Below are 27,010 nucleotides of genomic sequence, written 5' to 3' on the forward strand. Positions count from 1 at the left end.
TCTTCCTTCGAAATTTCTAGGAAAAAGGGTGAATTTCTTTACTACTACGATCGAATTTTGAATAACGTTGACCTTAAGAAACATCTGTTATCAGATAAAATTAAGCAATAGCTTAATTTTTGCTGGAGTAGCAGAAAGTAGCACTCGAACGAAATTATGACTTCATAAATAGAAACAAAGGGTGTCTATTCAAAATATTACCGATGATGTGGTAAGAGAAGATCTTCAAATGAGACGAAATTATGACGACTATTATTTCGTCAAGCTCTACTTAGTACTTTCTTAGGGGTTTCAGAGTTGCTACTTAATTTTCTTGAATTGTTGTACTCGATGTCATTCATGTTTTCCTCACCTTGATCCGTCATTCACCGTGTTTTGTGTGTAGGTATGCTACCCTTTTCGCTACTGAAGTTTAAAATTTACTCTTTCTTTCTTATTTTCTAATTCATTTTCTCTATACTGTTTAAACAATTCGATAAGTAAATGACTTTACACGTTGGTTTGCGTGATATGTGATGCAGCGGTTCATTAGCATAGTCACGCGGTCCCTAAAACATCTTCTTGATAGTTTAACTATTCTGTGAGTATAGTACTTGAAATAATGGCCTAAAATAATAATCTTACTAAAACTTCCGCACTTTATTCATGTTCTTGTCCCAGTAAGGAGTTTATGACCCCACAAAGCATTTCACTAGACCCAAGTGGTGTTTTGCGCATATGCTGAAGAAAGGGAGTTAAGTAAGTACTAAGTGGGACGTGTGGGGCTGGACCCGGACTTAGGCACGACAAAAGGGAGAACTAAAAAATAAAACCTAAAAGCTCAAAAAATATTAGAATCTAATTCCCTTTTTCATCTATTACTAATTGATTTTCTATATTTGAACGCAGATAGTTTGCGCTTTATTCACTTTATTGAATGTAAATAAACAATCCACGCGAATATGCGTAGTAACAACTCCTAAGTCACCGTAGCTTTCCGAGCCACAGGTAGCACGGTCATACTAATGAGTGTGCAAGACGCGTCCTGGTCAAAATTCATTTACTTTTTACCATACAAAGTGAAGTTTTAGGGTTTCAGATTTCAGCAGGGAAATTACGGATTTACTTGATTTATAACCCAATTACTTAGAATCCTAGTGCCTTTGTTAAACCTCAAGAATTCCTTCACTTTTGTTGACGATAAAAAGGAGGTAGAATCATATGTTATTTCATAAATAAGATACAGGTGAGGATAATTGAATGTTAATTCGAATCCACTCGTGAATACGCTGACTTATATATCGCGAAATCCTTGTGGAGTATTTTGCATATACGCATTGATGGTGCTCTAATGGGTTTTGTAAGCATTCTAGCAGCAAATGCATAATAGGAGCGACGTTTACACAATGGTAACCTGTTAAATTGTATAAAGTGCTACTCCAATTTCCATTATGCAAAACGCAATATGCTGTATATGCACAGGTAGCCACCATTTGGCTTGCTTTTTGGCTTAAAAACCTTGGATCCAATATGCTGACTTCAAGAAAGTATTTAACAGCAATTCTCATATCGGCATCCCAGTTGTCCGAAATACTGAGCAACCGTAGGTATGGCATAGGGCCTGGCCATCCTAACTCATAATGCAATACCATTAAAATATACGTTTCCGCTTTGCACAGATCGCCAACGGTTCCTTCTCCAAGTAGACCACATGCTTCTTTGTTGCTAGGGGGATGGATTTCTTCGTATTTGGAAGCTAAAAGTAAGGCAGCCATCCCTATTTGCTTCATTTTCGAAATCGCGACATTTCTCAATGAGAAGAATCTGTCAAAAATGTTAATCGTTAAAAATAAAGTTTCTGGGAGAAGATTCATCTCGTAATGGATTCCTATGATCCAACTTATGACCACGGTTCTCATTTCCAGAACGTGAAAAGGATGAGAAGATAAATGACGGTAATCGGGCATTAGTCGAGTCTGCGAAAGTTAATTAGATTGTATTTTACTTGGAGATCCTTACCTCTAAATGCTTCATGTGGAAAAAAATATCTCTGGCATATTCAATTGAGACTGCAGTATCTGACTCATAATTGGATTTCAGTTTCTCTTCAATGTACGCTTCTATTTCAGTTTCGTCGATAAATGTGTTCTCTTGGCTGGTTTCCTCTAATATATCCTCTGGGCTGGTTTCTAATTCATCAGACTCAATGCCATTAAATGTCAAGTCAATTGCTTCTTCTAGAACTGAGTTCTCATTAGAAGAGCAGGGAAAATATATTTCTTTAAATTCATTGTTTATTCCTTCTCTTCTCGTATATTTTCTCTTTTCTTCCGAATATGTATCTCTCGTCTCCGCATAATTAGACTGCAGCGGTTTAAGCTCTTTCACTTTCACTGTGGTGAAGTTTTTATTATTCGAGTTTTCGTAATTGTCGATTTCTTTTAAGGCTTGTCGTTCAAGGCTTGGTTTCATTTTCATGGAAAAGCAAGGCTCTCTCATATACATTGATTCCTGTTTAAGTGCAAATCATAAACGATTAAATTTCAATATGCTGTTTAATGGAAATCTTTTTTTGCTTTACGTTAATTTGAATTGTTGGTGAATCTTGAATTGAGTAGTGAGGTTTTTACAAAAGGTTTGTTTGTTTACATTTCAGCTATTTATGTTTGTTGTCTTAACGTATCAGATATTATACAACTTGTGAGAAGCGTCATCTTTATTCGTAAAAAATAGAACAGAAGAAAACAATAAGTTAATAAGTCACTTAGGATTCAGACTTGCCTGGTCTTTATGTTTCAATTACCGATAATTTTCCTTTCTAATGTGCTTTACTACTCATGCACTTGACTTATTAAACAAATCGTATATTTTAACATTAATTTGTTTTTTACAGAGAACAAACAAGTACTATGAAAATAGAAGAGGCTTGTTTATGCTCCATTTGTAACATACCAACCAACCAAAGTACAAATAACATTATTTTAAGGCTGTATTTATATAGTTTATAACGAATACATGATCTACTATATATTACAGTGGAAATTCTTGTTGATTTAAAAGAAATAATGGTGCCTTTTGAAACGATTGAAACGATTGAAACGATTGAAACGCTTGAAACGCGCACTTCCGCCACTATTTCAAAATATATGGTTTTCCGATCAAAGTTCAGTTTGTCTTCTAGCTAAAAGCATATTCATTTTATTTTGGCTGATATAATAAAGCTCAAAATGCTACATCCTCATAAAATTCCTCGCTTTCCAATAAAACAACTGAATTCTGCCAGACCCTTTTTCACAAACGCTCAATTGCGCAAAAAACGTAAATTTTTAAGCCTTGGTTTAAGTTCAGCTGGTCTCGGCCTTGCTGGTTTGGCTGGGTATGCTTGGAATCAAGATCGACACGAAAAAAAGCCAACAAAAACTGGTGTTAACGTAGAAGGACCATGGCACTTTTATGTACTAAGTACGCTGCCTTTGAGAACACTGTCTCGGTGGTGGGGCTACGTTAATCGAGTGGAAATTCCCGTTTCTTTGAGGAATCCAGGATTTCGTCTATATTCATGGTTGTTTGACTGTGATCTGAAAGAAGCTGAAATACAAGATTTAAAAGAATATCATAACCTTGCTGAATTTTTTACAAGGAGATTGAAACCAGAAAGTCGTCCTATTGATCCGGAAGCCCTTCTTGTCAGTCCAGCAGATGGGAAAGTATTAAACTATGGGGTCATTAAGGGAGGTCATTTAGAGCAAGTAAAAGGATTGACCTATTCTCTAGAGGCACTGTTAGGACAAGAGCATTTGGCCCGCTTACAAAAAGCGCATGCTATTCCTTCGCCAGAGCATATTCCACATATAAGTCAAGAGGAATTCGCTCTTGTGAACGGTATAGAGTATAGTCTACAAGATCTAATGGGACATAATAATGGGTTATCTCAGAACTCTGTCAAAGATGCTAGTGTTAACCAGGTTGATTTGGTGAACTCTACTAAAGTTGCCATGCGTTCTACATTTGATTTCATGCGTTCTCGAGACCAGAACCTGTTATATTACGCAGTTATTTACTTGGCACCTGGTAATTATCATCGATTCCATTCGCCCACAGACTGGGTTGTAGAACGGAGACGACACTTTTCAGGAGAGTTGTTTAGTGTTTCGCCATATATGGTAAGTAGGTTGGGAAATCTTTTCGTTTTGAATGAACGAGTAGCTATGCTTGGTCGTTACAAATACGGGTTTATGAGCATGATTCCAGTGGGTGCTACAAATGTTGGAAGTATTCGCATCAACTTTGATAAAGATCTCTGTACAAACCAGTTTGGACTGTTGGGTCCTACCGGTACTTATGACGAGGCAGTATATACTAAATCTTCGGCGATTCTACACGGACATCCGTTACTGAGGGGTGAGGAAATTGGAAATTTTGAACTGGGAAGTACCATTGTCCTTGTCTTTGAGGCGCCGGCAAATTTTCAGTTTAACATCCAACGAGGCCAAGTTGTTAAAGTAGGCCAATCACTTGGCAACCTTGAATCTACAGCATGAGACCACTTTACATATAGGATCATTCATTTGTTTTCAATACTTTTGTCCTTCCTTTTTTGAACGTTTCTACAACTACTGCTTTTTGGACCAATGATATTTTTTGCATTCGAAATTTTATGATTTAATCTACAGCATATAGCAAAACACTTGTTTGCGCATAAAATTACGAGTACTCCATAAGGAGCAACCGTACTCAACAGCGCAAAGGTTTTTCTAGTCCCTATTCATACCGTAACCGGTACCTCCAACTCGATCCTCGAAATTTAATTCCTTCGAAGAGAGTATAGAAAGAGACATGCGAGCAAATTTTATATCTTTCATTTTGCGATTTGACTTGCACTTTACATATTAAAAAAAAGAAGCATTTATTTATGCACCAGGAATATTAAAGTAAATATGAAATTTCGTTCAACAAGAGGTAATAAATGGTATATATAATATATTGTGACTGTTGTCGAAGAAACAATTAATAAACTTTCGCTTAATATCGGTTCAATCATACAAGTTTTCGGCGTTCTCTTAACGAAGGCTTGAATAGTTTAGAAAACCATTCCTTGACCTTTTTCTTGTAAATAATATATTAGAATAAGCGTTTCAATTAATTCCTAACGACACTTATATCTTTCGTGATGATGTGTTTTTGTTTATAGTTGCTGTTTTGCCTTACTGGTCATAACCAGCGCGTTTTCCTTCAAAGATGCCCCATTCTGACTATGCTGATTTATTTCCACTTCTTCCAACACATATATTTTCTATAAATGTAGAAACGAAAGTAAACGGATTGAATTATGACTTTTATTTTCTATACAGCTTAATACGATATAATAAACATAAAAATAAGGAGATACGTTCCAGCTTGGTAAGTGGATTCTGTTGGTCTCAAATTTGAGGATACTCTCTGCATGATCGTAGAACCATATTCACGACAAATCAACCTCTTTACGCTCTGATATGAGCGTTCAATTTATTATTTAAAACAAAAATGAGTGAATATAAAATTCGAGTGACTACTGTAGATCAGAAAGTGGGAATTTTTCAGGTTGCGCGAAACAAAACAGTTTTGGATTTGAAAAATATTATTGCGCCTACCTTTGAAACATCCGTTGATCGCCTAAAATTGATTTATGCTGGACGAGTTTTACGGAATGAAACAATTCTTTCTGATATCTTGAATGATGTTACTGATCTGGTAACCTTTCACCTTGTTATAAGCATACTTAACAACACGCCGCTGTCGTCGAGTGCACCTGTTGGACGGACATTTTCACAGTTGGCTCCAGTTCCTAGACCGCTGAACGCTTCTCCTTCTTCTTCTGCTCTTCCACCACGAACAATAACCAGTCTGAATCCAGATGAGCTGTCTCAGCGTGAGCGAGCTCAACATTTAGTGTCAAATTATCAACGTTTAGGAAGGACAGCTGGAATTCATGGCATCTTCCCAAATATGATTCAACGTATTGAAAGCAGTGGCCTAACAGCATCTGGTTCACCCATAACCCAAAGTCAAGACAGTAATCCAAACTATGAACCTTCTTCTAATGACTCCTCTAGAAATCCTTTTATGCAACCTCCAGGCTCTCAACAACAAACTCCCACTCCCAACCCAACTACAACGACTACGACCTCCGTAACTTCTGTTCCCAATGGCAACGTTACCATGGTTGTTTCGTCAAGTGTACAGGGACGAACCCAACCTCCTCACATACCTCATTTAAACTCTATCTCAAATCCTATTCCAAATGTCTTACCTTCCCCTCCTTTCCATCAGAATAATGGAGTAAGCGTGCCCCAGGCATCTGGAAGCCATGCCATTCCCTCTTCCCAGGAGAATTTCCGACAGCCTACGAGTATTAACAACTTTTTACAAAGCAATCCTCTTCATGGACCTCCGTTTGTTCGCGACTTTTCCTCACCTTCAGTTAGTAATTCAAATATCCCTCAGAGACAACCCAACGAAAATCCAAGACTTCCCTCAATGGTTTCCGGTTCACACATGGGTTCCCCTAACTTCTCTTTTATGAATGATAATTCTCTTCCAGCTGGCGGTTCTGCTGCGGATGCACCTCAGTTACTATCGACATACTATCAACCTGTATTGTATAACGGATCTTTTTACTTACAACAGCTTCCATTTACCTCTTCATTCCCTCCTTTACCATATCAACCTTTAGGATTAGGAGCTCCTCCTGTTCTTTCACCATATGGTATTATACAGAATCAACAAACAGGCGAGTGTGCATACTTGTTGTCTCCAACTTCTGATCATTCTTCTTTACAAGCTCAACCAATGGCTTTGCAAAGCTTGAGAAGGTTCCAACGATTCACCTCTAGTGTTTTATCCCCTTTTACCCATACTTACGAAAATATAAGAAGACATTTCCGTTTATTTATTCGTCTAGCTCTTTTCTGTGCCTGGGCTACTTATAATGATTCTTTACCGCAGACCATGCTACTAACGTCCATAATGGCTTTTGTTTTTCTTTTGCAAACTGGTGCACTTAACCCGGTTTTTAATGAAAATCAAACTTTCCAAGCAGTCTTGGAGTATATCAGAAATGTGCAGAATGAATATCGCCAACGCCGCAGTCGAAGCAACCCTGAGATTGTTGAAGTCCCGAATGCCGCGCCAAGCGAAAATCAAGAAGACGTAGCTTCAGAAGCTCAGCGAAGAAGAACGGATACAGAAACTACTCGAGCTCAAAGATTTTTTAGATCTGCAAGGGATAGTATTATTGCTTTCGCTTCAAGCTTTGTCCCAAGAAGCTAATTTTAAATATTCTAGTAAGACAGTACCAACCAATAATTATTAATATATTAGACTTGAAATGTACGAACTTGTAGTACACCTGTTATCTCAATAAATTAAACTATAAGACACTAATTTCTTAAAGTCAACTTTAAAACGTAAATTCACACAAATCGGACAGCAAATAAATAAGGTTGAAATTCATCATGAGCTTTTTGGGCAAAATATGGATTGAACGGGAAAAGTCGAAAGTACGTGAGGTTGAGCACATCCAGAAACACTCTGATACAACTCCATTGAAATGTTCTTTGCATTTGGTAAATTAATTGTTTGATCGTCAAATGTATGAAAAAGGGGATCCAGAGAAAGCTCATGAAAGCTTATATTGGGAGGATACTTGAGGAAATCTGACATAATGCTGTCAACTTTGATAGAATCAAGTGGTCCATCAATTACCGGAGAGACCACCAAAGAATATAAACCTAGCAGCGCTTGGAATTCAGTAAGTAAGTTCCCTATTTGCTTTAAAACAGAAGGGTTGTCTTCATTTTCATCACGAATCAAATTCGGAATGCTAAATTCAGGAACGAACTTTCTCGTGAAAACGTATTCTTGGAATTTTTGAAAAGCAATAGGAGAAAATAGAGAAACGTTTGACAGTTTCCTTTGAACGAATGCAATAGGTTTGTCTGAACCGGTTTCGGTGGATGAAATAATAGCCATAACATTATTTCGAATAACGGAAGAATCTTCTTTGTAAAATGTCGCCAAAATAAGGTACTTGTACCACGTAAGTAATTTAGAGGAAAGTTCAGCAGAAAAATCCTTTGTCAGGTCAACAATAAGGGCGTAAGTATAATCGTTAGGAGGAACCCAAAGTTCGGTAAACTCATGGGATTTCTTTCCTTCGTGAAACTGCATAAAGAGACGGTCTTGGGGCCAACGATTGCGAATGGCCCTGAGGTCTGGAAAATTATTGAGGAGATAAATGTGAATGAATACATACGGATACTCCTCGGGACTCTGGTAGTCCTTTTTCAAATCTGATAACATATTAGGAATTTCTTTGAAGGAGCCTTCTTCTGCAATCAGAACAATATTAATTCTAGGAGTTCGAAAATGTTTTAGTGATTCCGTATCGAGGGTTGCAACCCAGGCATTTTCTTCCAAAGCATCCGTATCAATAACATTATGGTTATAGTAGTTATTTTCGAGATAAGGATTGATAGCATCCTTCATAATTTGAGAAGAATGTTTGGAACTGATGACTACTGAGGGAGAGATGTTTTGTAAAGCTCGCTGGAACTGAAGAGAAACCAAATCTTCTAAAGGGAGTTCGTCCGCGAGCTTACTAATGCCATTCATAAAAAAGAAATTGAGAGGGCACGAAAATTCTGTTTCTCGATTGAGTATAAACAAATCAGAATGTTCGCTTCCATCTTCTAAGAGCAAGAAGCTAACGGGAGATTTCGAATTCGAAGCCATATCACAAGCCAGCATAAATAAGCTATGAGTTGGGGACTCTAAACCGTAAGCGGTAAACATGATGGCATCCGAGGGAGGCTTCGCCGTTCTGAGTGAAGAGATAAACTGATCTTTATATTCTTGAAATTTTGTGGAAAGAGTACTTTTCGTTCTCAGATCTAACGAATGAATTTTAGGGTTAAAAGCCGGCGTGTTTTGTAGAAACAAGGTACCTGCTATAAAAAGAGCAACGATAATTAGATACCTCTTTACAATACGCTTTCGAAACATGATTTTAGTCATCACTTGGTAGCACAAGAAGATTCATAACACTGTTGCAAGTACAAGATTTGGAAGTTTGAGGAAAGCGATTTTTGAAATCGATGAATATGTAACAAAAGAAAACAAAAACAAAAACAAGAAAAAGAAAAAGAAAAAGAGCGGATCCTAGGGAAAAGAGATTTAGTAAGGATCGACAAACAGGAGAAAACGAAGGAAATTATCAGATTTTTCAGTCAAAGTTGTTTAAATACTTATTCCCCTACTGTAGTTGTAGTAGCACAGAAGAAAGCAAACAGCACTATTTTAGTAGTATTAGTGGCAGAGAAGTAGTAGTAGCAGTAGTACTTGTAGTAGCAGAAATACCAAGAAACACTACATAAACAGAAGCTAGAAAAACAGAACGTTTTAAAGTAAAAGAAAGTTTTTTGTTTTTTTTTAACCCCGTAATCAAACAAAAAAAGCTTTTATCTCCTTACAAACATGGGATTTATGGCAACAAAATGTGAATAAAGGTCGCTAATGTCTTCTGGTTGGGTTAAATTTTGTCCGACCTAACACTGTTAAAATCTCGTTTATACTGTATGATATGGGGATTACATATAGTTTGGAAAGACACTGTAAACAAAGATTTTACCAAAGAGTACAAGAAGATACAAGAAAAAAGGTATAAATTTTAATAAATTACAATTGTATTTCTATAATGAATCGCATCTACGACCTATGAAAATTGTGGGTTTAAAACATGTCTATAGAACAACAACTCAATGGATACCATAAATAACAAAGCAATGAATCTCGAGATACTGCCACAGATTCCGTTAAATAATACACTTAGGTTTAAGACTGGGGAAGAAGCAAGACGAGAATAAAAACGATGCTTCGGTAGAAAACATGGGAGGATCAGGTTTATTTTGAAAGATTCTTGCAATTTTGCTTTCAGTTTACTTTTAAAGAGGATAAAGAACGTATGCGCATGCAGTCAAATGAGCAAAACCTGAAGTTTTGGAGCCAAAACAAGCAAAAACAAAAACGATGCTTATAGTCCTGCGTCATATATAAACAAACCAACCTTTCTGGCCCCATGTCACCAAAACGACATTTATTCTCCAAAGTTAGACGAAAAAAATCGCTTTAGTTTCAGAATGAATGTTCTGAGCTTTTCATTTTTCATCTTTTGCTAATTTTTTTATTTAGCTGATTACTTCATTCATTTACACCTCATGCTTTTTCTCCATTGTTAGTTAGTCAGTATGATATAATTATATTCGATTAGTATATTACCCTATAAACTTGCGTTTAAGTTTCGCCGATGGACAGTTGTGCATTTCATGAGGCTCGGATTCGAACGCCCGAGAGCCATTCACCGAGAAGTCCAGAACTTATTTCAAGTAACAAAGCAAATACGTGGAGTGACAGATACGAACACCCGGCGGGGTAGCCATAAATACATATATATATCGGTGGTACCCGTAAAGAAGTTGCTCCTAAGCACACTCCTTTTTTTTTGTCGTGAAGTATAAATCTATATAATTTCTAATAATTATATACCTTTATATATTTTACAAGTCGTTCTTTTTAAAAGTTCCTACTTTGATTCTGTTTGAATCATAAAAAACCTAGCCTTGCATATTTTGCATTATCTATTCATCTTTTCTTTTTGAACTTTTTTCTATCTTTGCATAATGAAATTAATTGCTCTTGTCGCTAGCTTCTTTGCTGCTGCTTTTGCTTACAACGAAGTTACTGCCCCTGCTACGAATGCTGTCATCCAAGAAGGTGGTGGTGTTTACACTGTGTCATGGAATAACCTAACTAGTGATACTGTTACATTGACTTTGCTTAGTGGAAGCAATGATGCCTTGCAACCTCTCGAAACCATCGCATCTAACATCAAAAACACTGGTACTTATGGTTGGAAAGTTCCTAGTCATTATCCTTCCGCTGATAACTACTTGCTGTCCATTTCTTGGGATGGTGATAGTTCCTATTCCAAGTACTTTACTTTTCAAGCTTGCTCTACTTGTACTATTTCCTCCATTGATCTCAGCTACAGTGGATCTATGTCTGCCACCTCGGTAGCTGCTTCTAACATTGGCACTCGCAGCGCCACTTCTTCTACTACTTCTTCTTCTAGTCCTAGTTCCTCTGCTTCTCGTGGTTCCTCTTCTCAATCAAGCGGCTCTTCCAAATCTTCTGGCTCTTCTTCTCCCATCTCTACCTCTGGATCCTCTAGTGGATCTGTATCTGCCCCTGTTGGAAAGACTGCTAGTACCGCTAGCAGTGGCTTCTCCGCTAGTTCTACTTCCGGAAAATCTCAATCAAGCAGTGGTTCTAGCTCTGGTTCGAGCTCTAGTTCTGGTCCTAGCTCTGGCTCTAGCTCTAGCAGCTCTCCCGCTTCTCCTTTGGTGAAGACTGGCTGTAATGTTCTTGCTGTCGTTGGTGTTGTTTCTGCTCTTACCATGTTCCTTTAAATGTCTTGGAATTTTCAAAAATTTCCTTCATAAGCAATTTTTTGCAATATGTCTTGTCTTTCATTTTCATCTTCCATAAATCATCATTCATCTGCATTGGTTTTGATTATTTGCATTTTTTTGATTATTATATAATACATAATTATATTTGTGCTAATCTATATATGTTTCATTAGTATTTTTACTTTCTAATCATTTCACCTGTGAAGAGTAGACTTTGTATGAAGAAGGGTAGATTTTGTGTTTGTGGTTTTTTGTTTATTTTGTTCTCCTTTATTTTCGCTTTTCTAATGCCTGAAAGTGAGCTAGAGTTAGTGTTTGTTGTAAGCATAGAAAAGTAAATTCTGTAAGTAGGAAGGATTCTTCCATCTGAGACATTGTTTTGTTGACACTCACTACTTGAACTGAATTTTCTCTACTAATAAACAGCAGTGAAAATATCCCTGCAAAACCACATACTCTTAGAAACGGATTGCTATACCTAGAGTGTATATCAGAACTGAAATGAAAAAGTCAAGATCAGAAACCCAAAAACTTACAGATGGATTGGTAGACATTGGAAACCTAGCTCAATGGTCAAGTTCAAGTGAAAAGAGTGGCTTCCCTATACGCTTGGTTCGAGATGATAATGTCGAGAGTTATTGGCAGTAAGTTCTACAATATTTTCCTAATATTTATTAACTGTATTTGTTTTACAGATCAGACGGGTCGCAACCTCATACCATTCATGTAAAGTTTGTGAAACGAGTTTCCGTGAAGTTTGTCAGCTTGTATTTACAGTATACCTTTGATGAGTCGTATACTCCAGAGAGACTTCGTATATCAGCAGGCACAGGGTTTCATGATTTGGAGCTGGTCACAACGGTTCAGCTTGAAGAACCGACTGGCTGGGTTCATGTCCCTGTGGGTGATTTTGGGCGTAATGGTCTGCTAGATGCCAACCTGATTGAAGTAAAGATTCTTGGGAATCACCAAAATGGTAAAGATAGCCATGTCCGCCTTATAAAGGTTTATGCCCCTGAGACGTATGCAAATACTTGAAGCCGAATGAAAACTAATCGCAGTATAGACACTTTAATTTCTCTATTGACGAACTGCCATACACGAGCATCCAATTTAAAAGCCGAAACCAGTTGCGGTGATTCTTCTTATATAGAACATCTGCTTCGGAAGGATGCTTATTCTAATGATTGAAAAACTTATGTTATGATACTAGAAATATTTGTAAATCTATTTAGAAGCTAACGCATTCAAATTATATAAAGGTATTAAAGTAGATAGATTAGTATCTTTTATCACTCTTTTCATACTTCATGATCAAACAAGTCAACAATATCTATTTGGCAAAACCCTTGTTGGTACTCAATCCGTGCATATGAAAAAGAAAAATATCATTTAGTAGTTACTTTCAAAATTTCAACAGAACCAGAATTCAAAAGCATGTAGCGCATGTTGACTGATATTGACTTTACAAAATCTTCTCAAGTTCCTCAACAACGGCCTTGGTAATGTCTAGCGTCTTGGCATCGCCGCCCAAATCACGAGTGTAAAGACCGCGACCACCAATGGATGTGTCGTCAAGAACCTTACGAACAGCGTTTTCGATAGCAGCAGCTTGCTTTGGAGCATTCAAAGCATAGCGAAGTAAAAGTGCACCAGATAAAATAGTACCGACTGGGTTAACGACGCCTTGACCAGCAATATCGGGAGCACTGCCATGAATAGGTTCAACGAGACAATGAAGATTCTCCGTTTGACCATAAATACCAGAAAGAGAAGCAGAGGGCAAGAGACCCAAACTTCCAGGAATTACAGATGACTCGTCGGAAATAATGTCACCAAACAAGTTGTCCGTTAACACAACACCGTTTAAAGAGCGAGGGCTCTTGACCATAAGCATGGCAGCAGAATCAATAAGCTGATTCTTCAATGTTAAATGAGGAAATTCTTCCTTGAAAACTTTGGCAACAGTCTTACGCCAAAGTCTGGAAGTAGCCAACACATTAGCCTTGTCAAGCAAGGTGATAGGGGCAGGAGGATCATAAGTTTGTGCAAGCCAGGCAGATAAGCGGGCAATTCGAGTAACTTCCTCTACACTATAAGGCCAGGTATCCATAGCATGACCCGAGCCATTATCTTCAGTACGCTCACCGAAATAGCAACCACCAGTAAGCTCTCTAACAACACAAAAATCAACACCCTCGGCAATCTCAGCCTTCAAGGGGCTATACTTGAGCAATGACTTGCTAGGGAAGGTGCATGGGCGAAGGTTGGCCCAAACGCCCAAGCTTTTGCGAAGCTTCAATAATCCTTGCTCAGGACGACAGTTGGGATCTGTCCATTCGGGACCGCCAACAGCTCCCAAAAGGATGCCATCAGCTTCTAAGCATGCCTTAATTGTCTCGTCAGTCAAAGGTGTACCATGGGCATCAATGGATGCACCGCCAATCTGATGCTCATCAAACTCAAACTTCAGATCAGGACACTTCTTTTCAACAGTTTTCAAAACTTCAACAGCGGAAGCGACAATCTCAGGTCCGATATGATCACCTGGTAAAACAACAATCTTCTTTACCGACATCTTCACTTGAGTAGCCGTCTGGTTATGGTAGTGGTTGAAAGCAAATTATCATTTCTATCATCTGCATCAATTTTTTTTTTGCTTGGGGCGATGTATTCCAGAGATAATGAATACAAATGCTTTTTTTTGAAAATAATTGGAGACCCTAATAAAATTATCGTAGTTTTAGGCGGTGATTATGGTCTATTGAAACAAAAAACCGTGAACTATTTACAATCTTATTTCTTATATGAGCAGTTGATAATAATATGCATACTTCTATAAGAAGATCTATCTAATATAAGTAGTGATAAGTAATAAAAAAGTGATGCTTCTCATTCCTAAAAAATGAGTGATGCTCATACATCGTCTTCGTAATCATCGTCTTCATTATCTCCGATCATGAATGAGTCGTCTTTAAAACTGGATTCATCCATGGAAGAATCTATATAAATGGGGTTTTTTGTAGAAGCCGCACGTCGGGTAGCTGTCCTACGAGGCCTACTCGGAGACTCTGAAGCGCTTACTTTTTCATTCGTGTCGGTCTTCTTCGGCTTAGGTGTAGAACTGTCTGGCAAATCGTCGAAATCCTCATCGTCAATAATTGAAGTTGTTTTTCCTTTCGATGCGTTCCCTTTTGCATTCGTAATATCGACAAACGGACTTTTCAGCTTTGTTTGAGATTTGCCTGGTATGGTTTCGGAAGGTAAATCTTCCTCATCATCGGAAGAAAATAATGTCTTGGTTTGAGTTGCTTTAGGTCGGCCACGTCGAGACGCTGTTCTCTTCACAGTCTGAGAGTTCTCATCATCACTTGGCGAATCAGAAGATGAGCGCTTCTTTCCCTTATTTGTATTGTCATCAGTTTCACTCGACAGGCTTGAGGAACCTGCTTTTTTGCTTCTTCCTTTAGCAATTGAAAAGGGTGTTTTAATTCCTTCGTCCTCTGGTGATAACTTATTTGATGATGAACCACTTTCCTTGGCAAAACTTAGCGTTTGCTGATTTCCTTTGAGAGTCTTCGAAACGGGTTCATCTTTTTCTTCATTTTTAACTTTCGTAGACTTTGCGGTAGTTGATTTTGATGGGTGTCTTGTAGATAGAGACTCTATGCCATTATCACCAGTTTCTTCAGCCTTGACTTTCTTTCTTACACCAGTATTCCGTCTACGTGTAGTGGAAGGTTTAGTAGACCCAACAAACCCATTTGATGACTCTTCATCGTCCAACATGCTCTGGTTTATTTCTTCCATCACCTTGTCCCAAGTAAATTCAAATTCTTCTAAGTCCTGCAAGTATAAATCTTTAGGGGTCAACTTGATTAAAGCGTCAAGCTCTGCCATAACATTGTCTCTTTTCTTCAACAATTCCAGATATTTCTCGTACGTTAAAGACCAAATTGCCATAGACAAAAGATAATTAAAGTCACTTGAAGAATCTTCAAGTGCTTCAGGAGAATCTTCGCCATTCTCTCTAGCACGCTCAGCTTCCATGTCAGCCTCACGGCCCTTATTTGGTTTGGAAATAGGCTGAAAACCTTTTTCGCGGAGTTCAGTTACAAGGACACTCCTTTTCTTTTTTGACACTACAAGCTCGTTTTCGATGATCATGTGAACAAATCTCGCTTGATTGGAAAATATGTCAAAGCGACGTTCTAAGTCAGCAACCAAAAGCTCTTTTCGTCTTTGATATGTCCTCAAACGTATTTCATAAAAGTCTCTTAAAATTTCTTCAACAGTCTCGTATTTTTTAATCCTTCCAGAAGGATCAAATGCCATCATATTACTGGTAGCCTGGGATCTGACTATTTTAAATTTAGATTCCAAGGACTCTGCCTGTGCTTCTCTCATGCCGCTTTCTGTGAGAGTGACTTGGAAGTGTACATTACCCACACCATGATAGCCTTCGTAATCTTTAATGAACGGTTTAACTTTCTCACTTCCAGCAATACCCATTTCTAGGAATTCCTTCATATCTTGAGTCCAAAATCGAACTGGCAATTCTGTTATTTCCACTTTTGATTCACTTATTTGATTAATTATACCACTAACTTTGTATCTGTCAGGGGTCACTTTTTCTATGCTGCCACGAAAACCGCGATACCAGGGAGATATTTCAAGCAAAGGTTCATTGTTAAGAAGTCGTCTTAAGTTAGCAGCAATATCTTTTGGATTGTAATTTGGAATGTTAGTAGACCAACCCGTTCCGATTCCTTCAGCACCGTTTATGAGTACCAGTGGCAAAATTGGGACGTAGTAATCAGGCTCGATCCACTGCCCTTCTTCATTCTGATAATTGAGCAAAGGATCATCTTCTGATTTGAATAGTTTTCTAGCTAAAGGAGAAAGGCAAGTGTTAAGGTACCTTGGAGCTGATGCATCCTTACCACCTTCTAAACGAGTACCAAACTGACCATGAGGCATCAAAAGATTGATGTTGTTACTTCCGACAAAATTCTGAGCTAAGTTGACAATTGTCTGAGTTAAAGAATTATCACCATGGTGGTATGCAGTCTCACTCATAACATATCCTGTTAGACTACTTACCTTTGTTTGACGGGTGACGTTCTTCTTCAAACAGTAATAAACAACTTTGCGCTGTCCAGGCTTCAAACCGTCTACAACGGAGGGTATTGATCGGATGTTATCTGCCATACTGAATTGAATAAGCTCCTTGTTAATAAAATCATCAATTGGGATTCGAGGAACTGTGTAATCCATAAAAATCCCGGGATGATATGAACGAAGCCATTCTTTTCGCATATCGGCCTTCTTTTTGGCAAACGCCATTTCAATTAAACCTTTGTCTTTATCCTGTATTTCATGAAAATACTTCATGTGACGATCAAGGTCCGAAAAATAGCTTTTCATTTCGGTGGCATCATTTGTACCCAAACCCTTGTAGTACTTAATGTCCCAACCACGACCATTATTGTTTGCTTCTTTCCAATATTCGTATTCTGGGAGGGTATAAAAAGGAAGTTCTTGTCTGTTTCGTTTACATTTAACAATTGGTGTAATGAATTGTATCAAAAATCCAGGAATTTTCAGTAATGACGGGTAAGTAGACTCCAAGTAGTTGATAATTAGACCTTTAATATGAGAACCATCAGGATCCTGATCAGTCATAATCATCAAATGTCCGTATCGTAATTCTTTAGCATCTGTATAGTTTTTCTTGTGTACAAGCCCCATAATTTTTTTAATTGCTTGGATTTCTTTATTATTCATAATTTGAGTATGCGAAGCTTCACGGACATTTAATAGCTTACCTCTCAACGGGAAAATTCCATAATAATCACGACCAACGACACTTAAACCAGAAAGGGCTTGTGAACGAGCGGAATCACCTTCAGTCAAGATTAAAACACACTTATGAGACTCTTTAGAGCCGGCCTTGTTGGCATCTTCAAGTTTGGGTAAACCAGTAATTCGAGAACGTGAGCCACGACTGTCAGTTTGGCTTAACTGTTTATCAGCCTTTGTGCGAGCTAAATCTAGAACTTTATCTATAATTCCTGATTTCTTGACGCGAGTCATAAAGCTTGCACTTGGCGTGCACTGTGAACCAAAATTCGACACTTTAGTAGTGAGGGTTTCCTTAGTCTGTGAGTCAAATGAAGGATTTTCAATCTGACAACTAACAAAAATGCGAATGAAGTTCTTAATTTGAAAAGGACGAATTGGCGCACCTTTATTTTTTTTTTGCACATCCTCGTTGACAGCTTTCACAATAGTATCTGCAATATAGTTGACGTGGGTACCTCCGCGAATTGTTGCAATGTTGTTAACAAAAGAAACTTGATTGAATTCCTCATCAGATATAGCAAACGCAACTTCCCATCGATCGTTTACTTGTTCATATACAACTGTAGGGCTTTCGCTATCAGGGGACGTACTTGAAGACAAGTACATATCAACATACTTTTTAAATCCACTAATCTTCAGGCGCTCATCGTTTAGAAATACCTTAGTATCTCGAACAGTACCTGCCATATCATAGACGCGACGTTTCAAGATAGCAACAATATCAGCATCGATTTCAGTCATACCGAACTTTTGCAAATCTGGCTTAAATGTAATTTTCGTATATTCCTCGGGTCTTTTCATGTTTGTAACGATGGGTTCTTGCTTCTTCGACATGTTATCTGTCCAGACCTGTTTGTACTTTTTCATTTGAAATTTATCGGCGGTTTCCACCGTGAATTCTGAAGAAAAGATGTTGCAGAGTTTTGCACCGTAACCGTTTCTACCACCAGTAACTTTCCTTTGATTATCATCATAGTTACTGGAGGTAAGAAGATTACCAAAAATCAACTCCGGGATATAAATTTGTTCTTTATCGTGGATTTCGACGGGAATACCTTTACCGTTGTTGAAAACGGAAATTACATTGGAGCCAGGATCTATAGTGACTTTTAAGGTATTCATGGTTGGATCGCGGACCTTGTTATCAGCAGCATTAACGATAATTTCGTCAAAGATCTTATAGAGACCAGGTACATATGTGACTTCACGATATTCAAGTTTCTCATTCTCGGAATCGTACACCCACATGTTCGAAGTTGTACGGTCAATACTACCAACGTAAGTATCAGGACGTCTGAGAACGTGCTCTCTCGGACTTAGGCGCTGGTATTGTGAGGATGCATTTGATCTCACCGTAGTACCTCCTCCATCTGCTGTAGCAGGTACAGAACTTGAAGAAGAAGAAGGCGAAGCACTTCTATCATTTTCGGCGCCTTCGTTGGTACGAGATTGAGAAGAAGTGGCTCTCTATGTTTATTAGTGATCATGAAAATTGAGGATTTTTAGCATACCTTTCTTGTAGTCGTTGGAACGACTTCATCTTCAGAGTTGGACAACACGAATTCATCGTCTGATGGCATATCGCAAACTAGTAAGCTTTAAGTTCAAAGGAGCTAGACAACGAAAAGAAAGTAGTGTAAATCGAAAAGGAAAATTAAATAGTTTTAACAGATAAATGTGCAAAAATAATGAGTTTCCAACACAATTGGATTGTAACGAACGAATTTAATGAAATTACCTTTTAACTTGAGGATAAATAACGAAAGGAAGTATCAAAATAAAATAAAACGCGTTTTCACTTCACTAAAAGTTAAGAAAGAGCGACTGGGGTATAAATTGAAATTATTATAAAAAAATATAATAAAGAAAGATTCTAAATATTTCGTAAAATGATAGGAGAATGTATATCTCCTTTAAATGAAACCCATACACTGATATAGGGAGAAGACAGAAGATTATAGCATAGAAGGAACGTTAGTTCAGTAGAGGAGTTAGTTTGTTTACATTACTGAATCGATTTAAGTAAAAATATCAAAATTAATGCTTCCTCAAAAAAGAAATCGCTGTAATTATTTAAATTTTTTTGGCGCCTGTGCACGCAAATTCAAGTCAAATTGTAAACAAAGAGTACAATCGAAGAAGTGCAGACTAAATGTATATGGTTTTTTATAGCAAATTTTTTTATGATTATTAAAAAGTTATTCTGTTGGAAAATCAAGTGTGGTATCGCTCATAAAAACAAAAAACAACTGCTTTTGTTTACATTAGGAAACGGTAGCCTCATGACTTCAACATTCACAGTCGAAAATACAGTTGAAAAAGAAGAATGAAACAACTCAATTTATTGATTACTGGTCAGTAAAATTGTCTACGAAAGTCAACCAACGTGAAAACAAAATGAGTCTTTTGCTCGCCTTGCAAAATTTATTTCGGTTCATTGTAAATTTTCAAGAAATAAGAAGCAAATACGAATGATAACAACAACAATAATAATGTTATGGAAGAAATTGCTTCCGAAAAAATATGAGAATGCCCAAACCTCATTGAACTGAAACTAGACACAATTTCTTTTGTGGCGCTACGTGCAGAGAATAAAGATATCATTAATAATTTTTTATGCTGCCTTTTCATACTTCCAATTAGTAGTATCTTTGCGATAATAATATTATTCGTGACAATATCATTTTCATTGGTCTACTGCCTCCAAATCTGCTACTTTTGCTTCCTCTCCTATTTATCAGTTCATTCATTCATTCGTAAGAGAAAATCGTGTTTGCAATGGATTCCTGCTCTGGGTCTAGTTTACAGACACTTTCAAATGTCAATACCAAGTCCTTCATCACATCGAAACGTCTTGGCAAATCTAAACAAAGGCTTCCACAAAATGTCGCGCCAAAAGAGGAAGATGTTTCTGCTAAAGAATACCAACTATTTCAAGAATCCATTCATTCTCCCATACGAATAAATAGTCCTCATGCTCCTTACGCATTGAAATCTAAAGCAAACTTTCCAGAAAAGAACTCAAAATGGACTGAGGAATTTAGAGTTTTGCAGGGTAATGGGCAACAGGCAGATGCTTACGACAGGAAAAGCCAGTCATCATGGAACCCAGTCCTTTATCCTTCGTTAGCAGCTGACAGAAGCTATTCAGCGAATTTGTCACCATACGTATTGAATTCCCAATTGTTATCCTCTTCTCCAGAACTCAGAGGCAGTGAAACCAATCTTGTACACAATCTAAATGACTCATATCTGCAATCTGCTTTTCAAAAAGCAGAGCAATCTGCACATGTAATCGAGTCAAAACTAAAGCCGATGACTCGTAAAATGAAGGACCCTACAATGAACTTGAGTCCTGGCTTAACAGCTATCGGTGCCACTGATGACGATGCCTATGATCCCGATTATAGTGATTTATAATGACTTTTCTGATGAATTCTCTTACCCTAGCAGGCTCATTTTATACTCATGTACATAGATTGGTGCCTGAACAATCTTAAGCTTATACACTTTTCTTTGTGTACTAGCCTATATTTCTCAAGTTTTTTGTTTTATTTATCATGTTAATAAAAACTCTTCCTATGCGTATTCGCTTCTATTTTCGTTTTACCGTTAAGAAAGCCACCATAAAAATTCATTACTATGCTTTATCCTTATCTCTCCAATTTAATTAAGAAATAATTTCTAAAAGATAAAACAAGGAAAAAGCAGAATTTGTTGAAGACTTCAGTCTGGACATTGGGCTATTCCAAGAGACTGCAAAGTAATCCCTTCTAGTGTAGCATATAGCTAAAACTTTTCAAAACATATACTTAAAAATGAAAATACATTGATGCTCTACAGTACCAGAAATTTATTCTCCTTTATCCATCCTAAGAACCTATCTGCCTTCACCACCAAATTGCCCGTGAGGTTATATACATCGGTTGACGGGGCTTCAGTATGAGCAAGCTGCCTATTCCAGCTCCGCTTCAAACAAAAGAAAACAAGTAAGTAATTTCCATTTAGAGACTGGTTTTATTAACAACCGTTAGTTGGGATACAGGCGACACACATCGACACGCGATGAATTTACCACCTCTACCACAAGAAGATGGAATTCCTTCTATTCCAAGGTCAGCCGCTCTTCCAAATCTATCTACTAGACTTACTCCCTATTCTAGCAAGGGTTACGTAGGTTTATCTGAAAATGATTCACGGACACTGGAAGTGTTGAACAGTATTTCGATTACAGTCGGTTCTATAATCAATCAAATTAATAAACTATTTCAAAGGAGCAGAGATAATGCCTCTTTTCTCCAAGAACTGCATTCAGTAGTGAGGAAATTGTCAGATACCTCCTTTCAAAAAGTGGAATCTCAAAAGTCCGTCCAAGATCTTCATAATCTTTTAGAAACACAACTTTCCTCACAAAATAATCAAGTTTCACAACTTGTTAAAGACATGAACAAAGGCACAAGTTTGGAAATCCGAAAGGAGTTAGGGGTTTGCCTTGCCCATCTAAAAAAGGGTGCTCTTGACATCGATCAGGCTCTCAATACCTCTTTGCAGAAGCAGTCTGATGCAGTTTTATCTTTTCAAAGTACAAACAATAACGTCAATACGCTACAAGAAAGTTTACAACATATATGTAGCAATTTGCAGGAAGTGTTCCCTTCTCAAGAAAAATGGAACAGTATCAATGCGTCTTTGCTTGAAAGAAATACTGAACTAGATTCCCTTACGATGAAAAACGCCGAATATACAAATCAATTAGATGCTATTACCCAAAGACTGATAATTACCGAGGAAACTACCGATGTACAAAGGGACCTAATTGGTAAAATTCAAGGTTTCCTGCTAAATCAAGCGAACCAGGAGGAACTAAATCAAAAACAGAGCTTGCTTTACAGCAACTGGAAAGAAGTGGTGGCTTCTCATCAAAATGATTCAGATATGCTTCAAAAGTTTCAAACAACTTATCATGAACTTGAGAAACTTGTAAATAGTTTTTCATTTTATGCAAACGGCGAGTTTGCCCAAAGGATCGAGGACTTGAAAATAGGAAACGAAAACGTTAGTACTGTTCTAAAGGAACATACTCAAGTCCTTCTTAATGTTCAACAGAATATGGGCTCTGTTACAGAAAACCGAGATAAAGGCACCGATTTTTCATTAAAGCAAGAAGAATTGATCATAAAGCTTCAAGCCCTTATCGATGGTTTGTTATATCCAGGTCTTTCTGATGCGAAGGAGCTTCAGACACAAACGCTACCGACCAGAGAGACCCTTTATGATATCTTAAACCTCCTTCACAGAAAATTATATATTGAGGATCCCAAAGATTCAGCTTCAGAAAATCTTAAAGCCATCACCACCGATCTTAATAAGTATCTTGAAACTTTTAAAGGTGAAATGTCAAAAATTTCTTCGCTCTTTACTGGGACATCTTTCTCTTCAAAGACACTAAGCCTTCTAACGGCAAATGGCGAGCAAACACAAAATGATGCTAATAAAGAGAACTGCTCTTCAGAATTGGATATATCAAATAAAAACAAAGAAAACCTACAACTTCATGAGCATTTGAACTCAACGCTTACTCTTCGAAATCATGAACTTTTAGACAACATTGGAAACTTGGAACTCCGAGAATCTTCTCTACTCGACAGAGTTCACAAGCTAGAATTATCATATACACAATTAAATATGGACTATGATAAAATATCGAGTCACTTAAACTCAAAACGGACCGATGTTCAAGAGCTCGAGAACAGAAGTATCCGGCTTGAAGAACGACTTCGAATGCTACAAAAATGGTCTGCTAATTCACTCGCCCAACCTAATAACAATGCGTCCTCCGAGCCGATCCCTCGTGTGACAACTCCTCCAAATGATCATTTAAGCTTAAACAATAATAAGAAGCGTGTCCCCTATAATGCAGCTAGGAATTCGGCTAATTTAGAGGCATTGGATCAACGGACGTCCAATAAAAGATTTTCATCATTTTCGGGTTCCTCGAAGATGCTAAATCGCCCTGCAACGGCATCACCCGATAAAAGAAAAACGTCTTGGTCAAGACGTTTCGCAGTTGCGTTTGGTTTAAGTCCTCACTCAGAAGAAAGGAAGGAGTCAAACGTAAAAAACCTCCCAAGTAGCAAAAAGCTGTCAAGTCATTCTAAAAACCGCAGTTTTAGCTCTAGAATGTGAAAAGCTGCTTGCCACACGTATTTTTCTAATTATAATTATGCTCAGTTGGTATTGTTCTTGTGAGTGCATTAATCTATCATATTTCTTCTATATTGTATTTTATTAGATGGGTCCAACAGAGAATTTTGACTATGAATACGCTCCTTTATCGAATGCGAACAAAGTTTTGGATTTTAACTGTTGACATTTAATAGATTTTTGAATAATTATTTAGTTTTTTACCAAATTTTTGCAATAACCTGAAAAGAAAAAACGATATGTATTATAAAAATTAAGAAAAAAAAATTTAAATTAACATATAGATTTCTAGTCTACTATTTTTAACAGATATTCTTGCAAGTTCCATGTAGACGTGTAATAAAGGACAGCAATGAAAGACCTTTGTTTTTGTTTTTACCTGGAAAAACGAAACAGTCCTTTTTTTAGTTTTTCTAAAGAGTAACTAATTGAACGGTATAAGCCAGCGGTTAATACACCTTTGGCACTCTGCGTCAATATCGACCTTTGAGTTAGATGCTTCAATGCTATAATGCTTAGCATTTGTCGATTTTGAATAGACGTCCGTAACCATAAGTCGTTTTCATTAAAACCGTGAACTCGAGCAGCTGACAAAATTAAATCTCTAAATTTGCTAGGAAAAGCATTAAAATAATCATTGGCTTTTTTAGAGGAATTATGCTCAATTTTCAACAAAAAAGTAGGGTCATTACTATTTAGCTCATGCAAATTCGAATGATGATGAGGGAACTCTACGCCATATCTCGAGTATAAGATAGGTAAATATAGCTTTCGGAAGTAAAAAAGCTGCTTTGAAACAATATTATCTACCTTTTTTGGATTTTCTGCTAAAAACGACATGCGTATATCGCCCAAATAAGAAAGGTTTACTATAGCTTTGTAAAATTCAAATTCGGAGAACTCATCTGGAAGCATAAATAAAGCAACAGAAGCAGCCTGTTCTAAATTTCGATGATTAAGCGGGAAAAAAATATCCTCTCCTTGAAATAAAGCCACCTATTCATAAAGTTTAGTCTTGTATTAAGACACTGCAGACTTACCGGTTTTTGACATCGTCCAGCTGTGTAAAGAGTACTCCAATTCTCTAAATCTTCAATGAACGATTCCCTTTTTATGACTCCGTATTTTATATAGCTATTCCCGACTCTTACTTGCGTATTATAATAAATATTAGCGCCATAATTATCTTGAACATTTGCTATAATTTTAGGTCCTAGGTACTTCAAGAATGAATAATGGGAGGGATTTTGTTGGATATTCAATTCATGCCATCGGACCGGATTATCCACTTGAAAAATAAAGTCGACCATTGGTTTTGCCTGCCAAAATAAACGTCAGCCTTATATCTATAAATTAGACCTACAGTCGATCCATAACCCGCTTGCTGAAAAACACCGCTGCCATATCCTATTGCAACTTGTATCGGTGCATTAAAAGTATCGAGCAAACCTTTCAGATCTGAAGGAACGTTCATTTTCTGATTCTCATATCTTAACAAATCTTGATGTACTAAGTCATAAACCGAGAATCTCTTAAGAAAACAGCTATACGTTTTCATGCAATTCATCGGCAACCTTAATGTTGATCGTAAACCTTTATTTAAAAGCATTTTTTCTTGCATATTAGTTTCGCTATATCAAAAACTTTACATACTTGCCTGCAGTCCTTTGAGAATTGTCCTTTTATATAGTTATCCAAATTGTATTTCTTGATTTTAGCATGTAATAAGGAACATAATATTTTATGTTATAGAGTTTTTTACAAGACGTCTTGCTCTCTTCAAAAGATATACGAAAGATGTATAGGTGTAGGTTATTGACTATTGTAGCGGCTAATAGCTCAGGTCTGAGTTGGTCTTTTACATAAATATGGTATGGATGTTATTCTGCTATACCTTTACAAAATGCTTGATTGCTGATTGAAACGTTCTTTTCTATTCTTTAACTAGTATAGACGTATATAATTGTATCATTCTATTAAAATTCTGCCTAAAAAAAATGTCAAAGTTTCCCAAAGTCCACATACATAAAAACCAAGAATTAACACCATTAAATTACCAAAACCAAATTACTTTTGTAAAGCAACAACATGCTTTTCCCGTTCTTTCTCGTAAGGCACAGCACCTTTCTTGCTGTGACGACGACGATTTTCTTCGCGGCGCTTAAGCGAAGCAATTTCTTCTCGTTTGATTTCACCTGCCTTTTTAACAACCGAGGGAACGTGACGATGGCGGGCAATACGACGAACTTCAGGAATATGTTTGTAACGATCGCGTAAAGCATCCAAGTACTTAAGACGATTCTCTTCTCTTGTAGAGCGTATACTGGCACGCGAAGATGCTTTGGATCTCCAGAGACGAACATTACTATCATCGGATCCTGAGAAAACATATTGCGAATCCATTGAAAACCGAACGCTAGTAACCCGTTGCATTCGCTTTGTGTGATATACATCCCGACTATGGCCTTCACGGGCATTATAAATCCTAATTGTCTTATCATAAGAGCCACTTACAAACTCCTGTCCAGTGGGTGAGAAGTCTACACTGGTAACCGCGGACACATGGTCCTTGTAGACATGAAGAGCCCGTTTCAGGTTTCTCATGTCATGCATATAAATATTATGGTCTTCACTACCAGCAATAAAATTAAATGGCTCAATAGGGTTCCAGGAGATAGAATTTGTACGAAGGTTAGTAACCAACTTCGTCAGAGGGGAAGAAGTCCTCAAATCGTAAATCACGATAGAACGATCAATACCAGCAGAAGCTAACACTGATGCCTCGGCATAGTTAAATTTCACTACTGGTAATGTATCTACGCCCCAATCAAACTTCGAGACCGGTGTATCACGATTAATATCCCAGATAGACACATTTGCACCACTTGTAGCAAAAGTATGACCCTTTTTACAAGAATCAATGTCCAACAATGATGCGTCTCCTATAAAGGACTTCTTAACAGAACCATCATGTTTATCATAGAGATTCACATATTTGTCAGAGGCACATGACAATACATCACCATTTTGGGAGAACACTAAACCACGGACAATCCCATCGTGAGCTTTCGTAGACCATCGTTCTTCTCTTTCTCCAGCATTCCAAAGTTTTACGACTACAACACGTTAATAATGGAACCTCATCATTCACTCTTAAAATCCACATACCACCATCGCCACTGCCACTAGAACAGTCGATTAAAGAATTAGTGTCACGAGCTAATGCGTAAACCCCATCTTGGTGTCCTTGTCCCATCTGACCTAGAAAAGGAGCGGCAAACATCCGATCCATTTTTGTGGCATTCAGTGCTCTCGTGTACTCACGAGCACGTTCAAACGGATGGAGAGCAGGATCCAAATTCCTTTGTACAGGATTTTGGTCATTGAGACGCGTCAACGAAGTTCCCCGAGTAATTGTTTTTACTTTCATAGTTGGTTCGTTCCAAGCGAAAAGC

The 27,010-nt window shown here is 37.5% G+C and overlaps 12 protein-coding genes across 12 annotated transcripts; 6 read left to right on the forward strand and 6 right to left on the reverse strand.

Annotated features, from left to right (window-relative positions):
- Positions 1 to 892: 892 nt before the first annotated feature.
- On the forward strand, positions 893 to 5,156 carry SPOG_04004 (phosphatidylserine decarboxylase Psd1). The gene has a single exon (XM_013166267.1). It carries the CDS (start codon positions 3,207 to 3,209, stop codon positions 4,518 to 4,520), a length of 1,314 nt encoding a protein of 437 aa, XP_013021721.1. The 5' UTR covers positions 893 to 3,206; the 3' UTR covers positions 4,521 to 5,156.
- Positions 1,209 to 2,451, reverse strand: SPOG_04003 (meiosis-specific cyclin Rem1; the record flags this gene model as incomplete). The annotated part of the gene is made up of 2 exons (XM_013166266.1): positions 1,209 to 1,955; positions 1,999 to 2,451. 2 exons carry the CDS (start codon positions 2,449 to 2,451, stop codon positions 1,209 to 1,211), a joined length of 1,200 nt encoding a protein of 399 aa, XP_013021720.1.
- A 271-nt stretch (positions 5,157 to 5,427) lies between the features above and the next one.
- SPOG_04005 (uncharacterized protein) lies at positions 5,428 to 7,423 on the forward strand. Its single transcript, XM_013166268.1, has one exon. It carries the CDS (start codon positions 5,503 to 5,505, stop codon positions 7,285 to 7,287), a length of 1,785 nt encoding a protein of 594 aa, XP_013021722.1. The 5' UTR covers positions 5,428 to 5,502; the 3' UTR covers positions 7,288 to 7,423.
- A 47-nt stretch (positions 7,424 to 7,470) lies between these two features.
- SPOG_04006 (uncharacterized protein) lies at positions 7,471 to 9,021 on the reverse strand (the record flags this gene model as incomplete). The annotated part of the gene is made up of 2 exons (XM_013166269.1): positions 7,471 to 8,224; positions 8,273 to 9,021. The coding sequence occupies 2 exons, from the start codon at positions 9,019 to 9,021 to the stop codon at positions 7,471 to 7,473; spliced, it is 1,503 nt and encodes a 500-aa protein (XP_013021723.1).
- A 1,505-nt stretch (positions 9,022 to 10,526) lies between these two features.
- SPOG_04007 (uncharacterized protein) lies at positions 10,527 to 11,695 on the forward strand. The gene has a single exon (XM_013166270.1). It carries the CDS (start codon positions 10,695 to 10,697, stop codon positions 11,481 to 11,483), a length of 789 nt encoding a protein of 262 aa, XP_013021724.1. The 5' UTR covers positions 10,527 to 10,694; the 3' UTR covers positions 11,484 to 11,695.
- On the forward strand, positions 11,695 to 12,854 carry SPOG_04008 (anaphase-promoting complex subunit Apc10). Its single transcript, XM_013166271.1, has 3 exons — positions 11,695 to 12,130; positions 12,182 to 12,508; positions 12,553 to 12,854. The coding sequence occupies exons 1-3, from the start codon at positions 11,988 to 11,990 to the stop codon at positions 12,623 to 12,625; spliced, it is 543 nt and encodes a 180-aa protein (XP_013021725.1). The 5' UTR covers positions 11,695 to 11,987; the 3' UTR covers positions 12,626 to 12,854.
- On the reverse strand, positions 12,819 to 14,154 carry SPOG_04009 (3-isopropylmalate dehydrogenase Leu1). Its single transcript, XM_013166272.1, has one exon. The coding sequence runs from the start codon at positions 14,062 to 14,064 to the stop codon at positions 12,952 to 12,954; it is 1,113 nt and encodes a 370-aa protein (XP_013021726.1). The 5' UTR covers positions 14,065 to 14,154; the 3' UTR covers positions 12,819 to 12,951.
- Positions 14,155 to 14,281: 127 nt separating this feature from the next.
- SPOG_04010 (DNA topoisomerase II) lies at positions 14,282 to 19,292 on the reverse strand. Its single transcript, XM_013166273.1, has 2 exons — positions 18,863 to 19,292; positions 14,282 to 18,818 (listed from the first exon to the last, which is right to left on the reverse strand). The coding sequence occupies exons 1-2, from the start codon at positions 18,929 to 18,931 to the stop codon at positions 14,403 to 14,405; spliced, it is 4,485 nt and encodes a 1,494-aa protein (XP_013021727.1). The 5' UTR covers positions 18,932 to 19,292; the 3' UTR covers positions 14,282 to 14,402.
- A 468-nt stretch (positions 19,293 to 19,760) lies between these two features.
- SPOG_04011 (uncharacterized protein) lies at positions 19,761 to 21,019 on the forward strand. The gene has a single exon (XM_013166274.1). The coding sequence runs from the start codon at positions 20,130 to 20,132 to the stop codon at positions 20,769 to 20,771; it is 642 nt and encodes a 213-aa protein (XP_013021728.1). The 5' UTR covers positions 19,761 to 20,129; the 3' UTR covers positions 20,772 to 21,019.
- A 155-nt stretch (positions 21,020 to 21,174) lies between these two features.
- On the forward strand, positions 21,175 to 23,781 carry SPOG_04012 (Blt1). Its single transcript, XM_013166275.1, has 2 exons — positions 21,175 to 21,340; positions 21,386 to 23,781. The coding sequence occupies exons 1-2, from the start codon at positions 21,294 to 21,296 to the stop codon at positions 23,535 to 23,537; spliced, it is 2,199 nt and encodes a 732-aa protein (XP_013021729.1). The 5' UTR covers positions 21,175 to 21,293; the 3' UTR covers positions 23,538 to 23,781.
- SPOG_04013 (matrix protein import protein) lies at positions 23,777 to 25,405 on the reverse strand. Its single transcript, XM_013166276.1, has 4 exons — positions 25,209 to 25,405; positions 24,919 to 25,169; positions 24,596 to 24,874; positions 23,777 to 24,551 (listed from the first exon to the last, which is right to left on the reverse strand). The coding sequence occupies exons 2-4, from the start codon at positions 25,162 to 25,164 to the stop codon at positions 23,931 to 23,933; spliced, it is 1,146 nt and encodes a 381-aa protein (XP_013021730.1). The 5' UTR covers positions 25,165 to 25,169; positions 25,209 to 25,405; the 3' UTR covers positions 23,777 to 23,930.
- Positions 25,406 to 25,466: 61 nt separating this feature from the next.
- Positions 25,467 to 26,990, reverse strand: SPOG_04014 (U3 snoRNP-associated protein Sof1). The gene is made up of 2 exons (XM_013166277.1): positions 26,724 to 26,990; positions 25,467 to 26,671 (listed from the first exon to the last, which is right to left on the reverse strand). Exons 1-2 carry the CDS (start codon positions 26,983 to 26,985, stop codon positions 25,623 to 25,625), a joined length of 1,311 nt encoding a protein of 436 aa, XP_013021731.1. The 5' UTR covers positions 26,986 to 26,990; the 3' UTR covers positions 25,467 to 25,622.
- Between the last annotated feature and the right edge of the window lie 20 nt (positions 26,991 to 27,010).

This window comes from Schizosaccharomyces cryophilus (genome assembly GCF_000004155.1).
Source record: "Schizosaccharomyces cryophilus OY26 unplaced genomic scaffold supercont4.1, whole genome shotgun sequence".
Classification (NCBI taxonomy): domain Eukaryota; kingdom Fungi; phylum Ascomycota; class Schizosaccharomycetes; order Schizosaccharomycetales; family Schizosaccharomycetaceae; genus Schizosaccharomyces; species Schizosaccharomyces cryophilus.

Bases quoted from the DNA above. Each gene is read 5' to 3' on its own strand.
- SPOG_04004 (XM_013166267.1), top strand. From the start codon at position 3,207: ATGCTACATCCTCATAAAATTCCTCGCTTTCCAATAAAACAACTGAAT.
- SPOG_04005 (XM_013166268.1), top strand. From the start codon at position 5,503: ATGAGTGAATATAAAATTCGAGTGACTACTGTAGATCAGAAAGTGGGA.
- SPOG_04007 (XM_013166270.1), top strand. From the start codon at position 10,695: ATGAAATTAATTGCTCTTGTCGCTAGCTTCTTTGCTGCTGCTTTTGCT.
- SPOG_04008 (XM_013166271.1), top strand. From the start codon at position 11,988: ATGAAAAAGTCAAGATCAGAAACCCAAAAACTTACAGATGGATTGGTA. The intron at 12,131-12,181 runs GTAAGTTCTACA...TTTGTTTTACAG, and splicing joins AATGTCGAGAGTTATTGGCA to ATCAGACGGGTCGCAACCTC. The intron at 12,509-12,552 runs GTATGCAAATAC...ATCGCAGTATAG, and splicing joins AAGGTTTATGCCCCTGAGAC to ACACTTTAATTTCTCTATTG.
- SPOG_04009 (XM_013166272.1), bottom strand. From the start codon at position 14,064: ATGTCGGTAAAGAAGATTGTTGTTTTACCAGGTGATCATATCGGACCT.
- SPOG_04010 (XM_013166273.1), bottom strand. From the start codon at position 18,931: ATGCCATCAGACGATGAATTCGTGTTGTCCAACTCTGAAGATGAAGTC. The intron at 18,819-18,862 runs GTATGCTAAAAA...TAATAAACATAG, and splicing joins TTCCAACGACTACAAGAAAG to AGAGCCACTTCTTCTCAATC.
- SPOG_04011 (XM_013166274.1), top strand. From the start codon at position 20,130: ATGGATTCCTGCTCTGGGTCTAGTTTACAGACACTTTCAAATGTCAAT.
- SPOG_04012 (XM_013166275.1), top strand. From the start codon at position 21,294: ATGAGCAAGCTGCCTATTCCAGCTCCGCTTCAAACAAAAGAAAACAA. The intron at 21,341-21,385 runs GTAAGTAATTTC...AACAACCGTTAG, and splicing joins CTTCAAACAAAAGAAAACAA to TTGGGATACAGGCGACACAC.
- SPOG_04013 (XM_013166276.1), bottom strand. From the start codon at position 25,164: ATGCTTTTAAATAAAGGTTTACGATCAACATTAAGGTTGCCGATGAAT. The intron at 24,875-24,918 runs GTAGGTCTAATT...TTATTTTGGCAG, and splicing joins AAGCGGGTTATGGATCGACT to GCAAAACCAATGGTCGACTT. The intron at 24,552-24,595 runs GTAAGTCTGCAG...CTTTATGAATAG, and splicing joins CTGGACGATGTCAAAAACCG to GTGGCTTTATTTCAAGGAGA.
- SPOG_04014 (XM_013166277.1), bottom strand. From the start codon at position 26,985: ATGAAAGTAAAAACAATTACTCGGGGAACTTCGTTGACGCGTCTCAAT. The intron at 26,672-26,723 runs GTATGTGGATTT...AACGTGTTGTAG, and splicing joins TAGTGGCAGTGGCGATGGTG to TCGTAAAACTTTGGAATGCT.